The sequence below is a fragment of the Diadema setosum genome, chromosome 3 (genome assembly GCF_964275005.1).
Source record: "Diadema setosum chromosome 3, eeDiaSeto1, whole genome shotgun sequence".
In the NCBI taxonomy this organism is placed as follows: Eukaryota; Metazoa; Echinodermata; class Echinoidea; order Diadematoida; family Diadematidae; genus Diadema; species Diadema setosum.
This window is the reverse complement of record NC_092687.1, coordinates 40,193,068-40,203,818: the sequence shown is the minus strand read 5'-3', so window position 1 is coordinate 40,203,818 and position 10,751 is coordinate 40,193,068. Positions and strand designations below refer to the sequence as shown.

Below are 10,751 nucleotides of genomic sequence, written 5' to 3'. Positions count from 1 at the left end.
GTATTCTAAGTACTATTATAATGTTAGTATTTATACATGGACATTAGTTTGCTTAATCATTGCAATTAAATATTTCGTCTTCTTGTTTGTAGTATTCTTATGATTATCATCTTTATTTCCATCTGCATCAATAAAATGATTGTAAAAATTGTTTTCATTAGCCCCATTACTATATCACTCATCAGAGTCAAATAATGTCATTATTATGATTAATTTAAGAGCGCTGTATATTAACCTAAATCATAATTATATCAGGGCTCGACACTAACGCCGGGTAGCCCGGTGGCCCGGGGCGAATCCCCCCCCCCCCCACAGGTTTACCTATTACAGTAATATGCTGCCTCCTGATTGGTTCAAAGGCATTAGCTCCACTCGAACTCACAAGCGAGCACCTATTCATACATCGGGGCGGCGGTTCCTTGTTACGTGAGTGGAGCTGAGGTACAGCAATAAGATAAGTCACTTTGCAACTAACGCTTCGTGTATCTCACATAGTCTGCACTCTGCTCTGTGTATTTTCTACATTTTCTGCATTGATAAACTACACAATGGCGACAGAGCGTACTTTTATTATGATAAAACCTGATGCAGTCAGCAGGGGACTCATCGCAGATATCGTCAAGCGTTTTGAACAGCGCGGATATAAGATGGTTGCTGCAAAATTCATGAAGGTAAATTAGCAATCCTCATTTGGTACATCACGTTCACTAACGCTCCTTGCTCTCCTTTTACACAGTTTTACTGTGGGTTGGACCTTGGTCGCAGTAACATAAAGATACAGTGTATGTTCACATGCTATGTTCACATGGTCGATGGTCTTGTCTTGTAGAAGTAAATTAGTCCCTTTTGCAGCTCGTTCCGGTTTCCGAGTATTTGAATTAAATTTACCTATATGCTATGATGACGCCCAGTAAGTTACTAGTTGAAGAGTAAATTTATGCCCATTCATTCGGCAAGATCAGCTATAGGATGGGGTGCATGTGCAGCTAGCGCAGTACAGTATTGGTAGCTCTACTACACATCGACCACCCTTTTTGAAATCGAGTGCTAGAATGCTCCAAATCCAGCACAGCACGGTATGGTTCATTTCGGTTCGCTTCATCTCGGTTCACTTTTGAGCGCTCAAACGCATACTTTATTAGACCATTTTATGCAAATGAGCTCAGATAATGTCATTTAGGGCCTACTCGATGTTTAGGTTCTCTCATTAAAAAGAACAAAGCAAAAAAGATTTGTCTTTGGTAAATGATACAGCAACAACTTTTCAGCCTCCCCTTACCACCTCCCCCCCCCCCCAAAAAAAAAGAGACAAAAGATGAAATTTTGCCATGTTTCAATCTTAACAGGCAGATACAGAACTATTGAATAAACACTATGAAGATCTGAAGGAAAAGCCATTCTTCAATGGTCTTATCAAGCACATATCCAGTGGACCAGTCTTTGCCATGGTAAGCCAAACATCATTACCGGAAAGAACGTATTGTCTTGCTTTATTATTTAATTGTATTTTATTTATTTATTCATTTATTTATTTGGTGGCTGCTTTCGTACAAGATTTTGACACAACTACCCGAACCCACTCATATGTTGCACTCTTTTTTTTTTCTTAAACTTCTAAAGCAAGCTGGCCTTGATTCCACCATAACGCCGTCAAAAAATTGAGAACATGCTTCATGCAGAAACAGATGTGATTTTTTTGCATGGTTGAATGGTTGAACCTTGGAGCAGTTGCTTTATACTGTAGGCAGAGTAAAGGAAACAAAAACCCAAAGAGAAATGTGAATCGAGTGAAAGCGGTAACATCAGTGAAAGTTTGACAAAAATAATTGGACAAGTTTTGAGTTTTATAAGTTTTGGCGTTGGAACCACTGGATAAGGAGACTACTTGAGTCTATGACGTGTGGACAACAATAACAAGGAAAAAATAAAGAAAATTCAACATGATTTCATTTTCCTAGCGTAATGAAAGAGCACTTGACTAAACCACTTTTAGAAAGCAGGGGGAATAATCACCAGTACTACCCCTAAAGACATAATTTACCATGTGCAGATGAAACAAAAACCCAGTATTATTGCTGCTTCAAAATATAGATCTATAAAATGTGAGTTAGGGATAGAAACAACAAATGTAAAGATTTACAGTAAAATCTATCATAAAAGGGTGTGTACAGTTCTGTTACAGGTGAGGATTCAGCTTTTAACATTTTGCGAGATATTCAGATATCACTCTATGAGATGTCAAAGAACATGCAATTCTACGGGGGATCAAAATTTTATTTGATGAAAATCGGTTTTGAAATGGCTGAGATATCCAAAAACAAGGTGAAACAAAGAGATCTTACTAGAAGGCGTGGCCTGTAGTCTTTTATTAGTATCACTTTTTGGGATATCACAGCCTTTTGTAAACCAATTTTGATCAAATAAACATTGAATCCTTCTTAAACTAACATGCTCTTTAATGTTTCATAAGAGGTTTCTCATTATCTCTCTTGATAGGGAATTTTCAAAACATGAATCCCCAACTCAACCAGTACTGTACAGTCCCTTTAAGTATAAAAGCTGTGAAAAATAGTTATGATAAAAATGTTTCCAGACTGAAACGTGTACAGGTTAATGGTTAAATGAGAAAAATACTAATATCTCTTTATATTTTATAGGATTTATTCCAAAATTGTTACATGGTAGAATGTTTGTGATACAACTGACCGAGTGGTCGGACACCTCTACGCATCAAATGTGATATCTAAAACATTTTCTTTTTAATCACTACTCGCAAAGGTAAACTGTTCAGTCTACCTTGAACAAAAAATGTCAGTGTCAAATTGATGAATAATGTAATTTTCATGAAAAATGAATTGAATTTTTGTGGAATTCTCTTTATATTTTGCTCATATTGTTGTCCACACATGACGTCATGAACTCGACAATGTAGTAGTCTCCTTATCATTCTCATCCAGTCATTACAATATACCAAAACTGTAAAAACTGATAACTTTTGCATCAAATGTCTGATTTTCCTCAAACTTTCACTGATGTGTTTTACTAATGGGAATGCTACTGCTCACACTCAATCCACATTGCTCTTCAATGGGTTTTGGTTTCCTTTAATTTTCTCCTTCCATTCAGTATTTTTATTATTTGATATGTCATTTTTTTATATTTTTTTATAGAGTATAAACCTGCTCGGTTTTGTGTTTGCTTTTCCTGTCCATTTTGACATGACTTGCACATGTTAAATGCAGGTTAAATGTAAGAGCAACATCAAACGAATGTAATTTCTCTAATTCTACTCTAGCTGTAATGTGGAAGTGCTACCGGAATGATATAATGAGGCTTTATCATAAGACTTTAGAATTATTGTGTCATCAAAGAAAATATATACACTATGTTTTACAGAGCTGAGCCACAAGCGCTAATGCTTTTTTTTTTAATTGCATCTTTTTTTTTATTAAATCATCAGCAGATTTTAGGCACATTGACGTGTGTGTTTCATTCATTCTAGGTGTGGGAAGGAAAGGATGTCGTGAAGCAGGGACGTGCAATGCTTGGCGAGACTGATCCGGTGAGTGTTGTGGCAGGCACCTATTGCCTTTCAGTGTGCAATTTATTTATATTGCCCTGCTGAAAACACCTCTGATTTCATGTTCCCTAGTGGTTTGTAAACAGTTCATTTTTGCTACTAATCATAATTTACTAATCATAATTTTCATTTCATTTCATTTTATTTATTTCCACACTAAAAGCAATAACCATTACATTTTAGTCGTAGTATAACATACTCATTGGGGGACCAATTAAAGCCTTTCAGGCTTATTGGGAATAGGCCCGAGAGTAAATGTGACCCTGCACCTCAAAACAAACAAAAAGTCAACAGACATGAATTTTTAGTTAAGACCATATTCTGAAAGAGCAGACTTTAAGCTTTAAAATGATGTATAACTCAAATCAAATGGACTCTCCTAACCTATCTAAATATTGGAATAAAAACTCAAACTCAGGAAAAGTGTGAACTGAGAAAAGAGGCTCTGAAGTACAGTGTCTATTCAAGCGCTTAATCTTTACCAAACCGTGCTGGCTGTGCGATGAATGGGACAAAAAAACAGGAAGTAAACCACCAGAGTTACAACAATGAAGGGATTAACAGATTAAAATGAAATTAAGCATGCCTCATTAACACATTCTGTCCATAATCAATGCCAACTTTCAAAGCAGTAGCACTATCCTTTCAAAAGTTATTAGAGTTGAAAGTGAAGAGTGTGGACAAGGTTTTTCAGAAATGAAAAAGGGATTCTAAAGACACACGTAATCACACTATTCTACCAAAAATGTTCGAGATAAACTGCTAAAAAGACACACTTTCCTGCCCGTTTTATGATACCAAATTTCAGCATAATGTAAAAGAGGACCCGCTCTTTCAGAAAATATGAAAAAGTCAAGTTCGGCTAGGTTGACCCATTTCACTTATTTTCAGTCCTCACGCAAAATCAGTGTGTGCGACTTTATGTTCGTTTTGAGGTGCACGGTCACAAATGTGACCCTGCACCTCAAAACAAACTTAAAGTCGCCAGGCATGAATTTTTAGTTAAGACCATATTCTGAAAGAGCAGACTTTAAGCTTTAAAATGATGTATAATTCCAATAAAATGGACTCTCCTAACCTATCTAAATATTGGAAAGAAGCACAAACTCAAGAAAAGTGTGAACTGAGAAAAGAGGCTCTGAAGTACAGTGTCTATTCAAGCGCTTAATCTTTACCAAATCGTGCTGGATGTGCGATGAATGGGACAAAAAACAGGAAGTAAACCACCAGAGTAACAACAATGAAGGGATTATCAGATTAAACTGAAATTAACATGCCTCATTAACACATTCTGGCCATAATCAACGTCAGCTTTCAAAGCAGTAGCACTATCCTTTCAAAATTTATTAGAGTTGAAAGTGAAGAGTGTGGACAAGGTTTTTCAGAAATGAAAAAGGGATTCTAAAGACACACCTAATCACACTATAAGATTCTACCAAAAATGTTCGATATAAACTGCTAAAAAAAACACACACACACTTTCCTGCCCGTTTTATGATACCAAATTTTAGCATAATGTAAAAGAAGACCCCCTCTTTCAGAAAATATGAAAAAAAGTCAAGTTCGGCTAGGTTGACCCATTTCACTTATTTTCAGTCCTCACGCAAAATCAGTGTGTGCGACCTAATGGTCGTTTTGAGGTGCAGGGTCACAAATACAAGACATTCTTTAGGTACAAAGTATGTATAGATTACAAATGGTTCACAATCAAAGCAGGCTGGAGAAGCAAAAAGAAAAGAGTGAAATACTGCCAGAAATACAAAACTATGTTGCTATCAAATACGAACAGTGCGTCTAAAATTACCTCTGAGCTGCTGTAATGATTTGCAGTTTTTCAATTTCTTTGGTAAAGTATTCCACAAAATAGGACCTCGATGAAATTGTATCAAGTCATCCACTATTCTAGCTATCCTCGGATTTCAGTCTTGTATCTCCCTGTTCATCTTATCAAGAGTTCAAGGTAAAAGTAAGGTAAAAGGGAAAAGTTTAAGAGGGTATGATGTGACACACTTACATTTGCGCCGTTAAGTTTCATGCCCTAGCGACCTGCCTCATACATTATGCTTAACTGCCAAGCAATCTGTTTTGTTTTGTTTTTTCACGCCTTCTAGGCAAAAAAAAACAAAACTAACAAACAAACAAAACGAAACAAAAAACAATAGCAACAACAACCACACTTTAGCTCAATTGTAAACATTGAATGAAAGGGTTGTAACTGCTGAACTAGTATACAAATATGCTTTACCTTTTCTTGTTTCCATGGGCAGAGATGACTCCGAAAGAACTATTCACTGAGGGGCTCAGCCCCAAAGTGAAGTCCTTTTTTTTAGGCACCAAGGCCTATAATTTTAACAAGAAACTCGAAATTAGGCAAAGTATACTTGTTTTATATGTTGCATCAAAAATTTAAACAAAAGAAGGTAAAATGGGGGGTGCAAAGCGAAAAGTCAGATGGATGCATTGTTGTGAAGGGACCCTACATTGATCCTACATTAATTTAGAAGCATGTCGTTGCGCACGATGTCGGAACTGCTTCGAGATGTTTGTTAAAAATGTCACAAAAGCAAGCGCGACGCGCGTTGGTAAGGTGCGAAGCAACGCGCAATGTCAGAATTGTTTTTTTATGTTGTCATTTTAGTTTGTTTTGTTCGAAAGTGACACATTTCACAGAGTGACGGTACTAGCATTGCGCAGTGTATGCTTTGTGGCGTCACAATTGCTACCAATTGTTAAATTTCGCAGAGTAACAGTTCCAATTCCAGAATATTGCCTTATTTTATTTCATTTATTTATTTCAGCTCGGCACATGATTCAGCCAGACGGCTGTTCATGTCCGTGCATCATGAGGTAAAAATGACATAGTACATTTTTTTTTTTCAAAACATATACACAATTACATGAAACATAATAATATTATACAAAATATAATTAGATGAGACAAATCAGAGCAAAAATAAGGGGAAAAAAGAAAACATTTATAGGAAAAAATATAATACATTCTCGGTTAAATTGAAAAAAAAAATAGGGAAGGGGTACAATAATGATAATCATTATGGTGTTAGATTATACGAATTTAAACTCCGTCTATAACCGCTATACAATGTTTGCTGTTTTACGCATGTTGGCAATGTATTCCCTAACTTTGGCCCTTGATAACTAAAACTCCTTTGCCTAAAAGAAGTTTTGATATGAGGTAACTTGACTACCAACGTTTGTTTTCCTTAAATCATAATAAAAAATGTTTAAGTCAAACATTTCACTTATACACTCAGGGGTAAAATTATGAACAACTTTGTACATTGTGCACAATATGTGTTTAGTTCTTCTCATCTCAAAAATGGCAACATTAATTTGTGAGTATAATAAATTAGTTGGATATCTTGAATTTACCTGCAACACTGCTCTTAAAGAACGATTATGAATAATGTGAAGACGCTGAATAGAGCTCTGATTAATATTTGACCATATAACATTTCAATAATCAAAATCACTTTGAATGATGGATTTATAAAATATGAAAGCCGTTTCAACTGATATAAAATATCATATTCTCTTTAACAAAAAAATATTTCTGATATAGTGCGTTTACACAAGTGTTCAATACGATGGCTCCAGTCTAATGACTGATCGATATACACACCAAGATATGTACAATATAATTATGGAACTTGAGATATTCTAACGTTGTTTACAGTCACATTCAAATTCACGTGTTTAACCTTTTTCTAGGATCCTATTAACATAGTTTCACATTTTTTTTTTTCCAAATTAAGAGCTAATCGGTTACATGTTAACCAATCTGCAATACAGGCCATATCATGGTTTAAATTTTCTTCAATCTGTTTTACATTTTCAACAGACACATAAATACACGTCTCGTCAGGATATTATACAACCGATGAACGCTGTAAGGAGTTAGGCAAATCATTGATATAGATTGTGAACAAAAAGTGGGCCAAGATTGGACCCTTGCGAGACTCCGCATGTTACACCAAGTGATTTCGATTGAAACCCATTCACCTTATGTGGGATTGCTGAGGTAATCCTTAAACCATTCACAGGCTTGGGGCGCCATGCAAATCATTCGCAGCTTGTCTACCAATATAGCGTGGTCCACTGTATCAAAGGCTTTTCTTAAGTCTATACTGACAATTCCTGTCATCCTACCATCGTCCATACAGGAGAGCCAGTCTTCTGTAACTTTCAACAGCGTGGTCATTGTTGAGTGCTCTGGGCGAAAATGTGACTGGTTTTTGTTAATGGCGTCTACCGAATGCAAATAGGAGTAAACGTGATTGCACACAATCTTTTGAAGCATCTTCACAGTGATCGGTAGAATGGAGATTGGTCGATATTTAGTAACATCTGTCTTCTTTCCATTTTTATGAACGTTAGGTAACGTACCCCCTTTACTGGATTTCTTGTTCGGTAAAGCCCGCAAGTCTTTTTCGATATCTGATCCAGAGATTGGCTGAAAACTAAAGTTTGGTTGATTGACTGGTTCATACTTCCTGTAGGCAAAAATTGCTGTCGTGCGTGACGCTTCTCTGTCGTCTGTATGATTTGACCAACTTCACTGAAATAAACATTAAATCGATCTGCAACCTCTTCTGCACTCATCAACGCACCATCTTCACCTTGTAAATATACTGAATCTTGATCTTTCTTCTTCGCTGGCATAACATGCTTCAGTGATTCCCATACCCCATGAGAATTTCTGTCATTTGTTTCAACAGTCTTAGTTATATGTACTTGTGACATCATTTTACAAATAACATACTTTTTGCAAAATGTCGTCATAAGTGTAATTTTGCAAATACATTGTAGTACTTTATGGAGTGCCAACTCTTTGAAATACCCGAAAATACCTACAAAATTAATCACGTGAAGCTCTTTCAACCAATCACCAGAGGATAAATTTTTTATCCATCTTGAGGATACCTCCATGGCTGTGTTTAACATAATTACATCTGTAAAAATTTCCTGCTCAAGATATATAATCACGGCCCTGTTTTTTTTTTCTTCTTTTTTTTAGGAGTTTTGCTATCATAAAACTATTACACGTGTGGTAAGGAAATGTATTTAATCGAATAAACATATTGTATTAAAACGGGGCCCTGAGGAGATACATGTATCTAACAATTGTTCCATCTATACTATATCATATAAACCGTAAATCTCATTCTAAACTCTTTTACCTTGATCCAAATTTGGGCAAAAAAAATGTTCAAAATTAGGTATAGAAAATAGATGAAAAATAAATTATACAGTAACGGCATATATTTCGTGAGGTTTTTATTGTTTGCAAATGTTGTACATTTCACCATTCATTTCGAGGTTGATACTGCACGATCTCAAATCTTACCACTCGCAAATTGTCAGAAATTCCCAGTTTGAAGAATAAAAAAAAAAAAAAAAAAAAATTAGGAAAAAAAAAATACCGAACTCTCCAACCAACTTAGATGCAAGTCCCGGTCAATCCCAGGTACCCAGTTGTCCGGACTATTGTTGACAAACAAGTGCATTTTATATCATACAATCTATCAACTTATCTGCATAGGTCATACATATTGTGTAGGAAAAGGTGATATATTTTTTGGCTTTGTGAATAGATGCTTCCCACTCCAGTGTTGAATTAGGACACTTAGTATCTACAAACACACTGAATATTCAATGACAAAAAGTTTACAGGTGGTATAAATGTGAGTTGATATACAAGTTAATAATCATGCTTACACTATTTTTGTAACCATAATATACGCTCTTTGATTTCTTTACGTATGATTGAGAAATGCTGAAAATACGAGTTTTACACCCACACGTTTAGCTCAGTGTGTGTCGGAAACGTCCGTGGTCATAGATGTGTATATTTATGAAACAACCTATGGGTGTGTGGTTTTTTTTTTTTAATGGCGTATTATTCAAAGAGAAGGGGGAAAATGAAGTTCCTAAGTGCATGTACATTATTGCATCTTGTAATTGGGCTCTCCTGTACTTGAAATCTATTATGAGTTTTAAGGGAAGCAAATTTGAGTTGATATCATTTAGGCATAATTTACCATTTGCAGATGAAACATATACCCAGCATTCGTGCTTTAGAATAGTTCTAAAATGTGAGTTACGGGTTAGACACAGCCACTGTAAAAATTTGAATTAGTAAAATCGATGTTAAGTATTAAATATACAGAATGTGAACAATAGTTATGAAATAATACAAGTGTTATTAGACTAAATCGTCTACAGTTACGGTTTATTGAGAAAAATATCCCCTTCCAGTTTAGGTTTTATCGCAAAAATTGTATATTATTATGATACAAAATTAATGTATGGTGTTTTGTGGTACAACAGACCTACACATATGCCTTAAATGTCTTGAAAAATTTTCAGATCACTGTTCCCAAAGGTAAAGAGGACCTGTAAGTTTTTTGTGAGCATCCTTTGTTATATTTGGTGATCATTTTTTTTTTTTTTTTGCCTGCACAGCTCAAGTCTAAACCGGGCTCCATCCGCGGGGATTATTCCATTGATATGGGCCGTAACATCATCCACGGCTCAGACAGTGTCGAAACAGCCAGCAGGGAGATCGACCTGTGGTTCAAGCAAGGGGAGGTCGTTGACTGGACGCTCCCTACTCATGGCAGTATATACGAATAGAGCTGGCCTCTCTACAGAACCTCAATCTCAGAAAGATTCCACATCAACATTGCCCTACTCTGGAACCTATAGTAATACTCGGTGAAAAGTAGAGGAATTGGACATGTTAGTTACGTAATCCTTTTTTAACACTGCACAAAACCCAAGACATAACATAATTTAAAAACGTAGGACACAAAACTTGGTGTGTCATTCTGATTCTGTTCGTCTTTGTGTATCACTGCATATGGCAAATACAAGACACTAACACACATGCACACATGTATATGCATTGTTGTGGTAAATTTATGACAGCATGTACTAGGAAGAGTTATGAACATTAAAACAGGCGCTTCGCACAGAGGAAGGGATGACATCCCAGAATAGATGCATTTCCACATCTCATGGCACTGTGATGCGCATGAAACAAAACCTCTCACAGTTATTTTGTGTTGCCTCTACCATAGATTGAGAAAGTATGGGAGCATTGCTATGGGAGCATTGCACAATATTTTACATTCCCTGTTGAGCTGTATGT

The 10,751-nt window shown here is 35.9% G+C and overlaps 1 protein-coding gene across 1 annotated transcript; it reads left to right on the top strand.

Moving 5' to 3' along the window:
- The first annotated feature begins 494 nt into the window (after window positions 1-494).
- Window positions 495-10,234, top strand: LOC140226591 (nucleoside diphosphate kinase B-like). The gene is made up of 4 exons (XM_072307043.1): window positions 495-671; window positions 1,347-1,448; window positions 3,503-3,562; window positions 10,064-10,234. Exons 1-4 carry the CDS (start codon window positions 549-551, stop codon window positions 10,232-10,234), a joined length of 456 nt encoding a protein of 151 aa, XP_072163144.1. The 5' UTR covers window positions 495-548.
- Window positions 10,235-10,751: the final 517 nt, after the last annotated feature.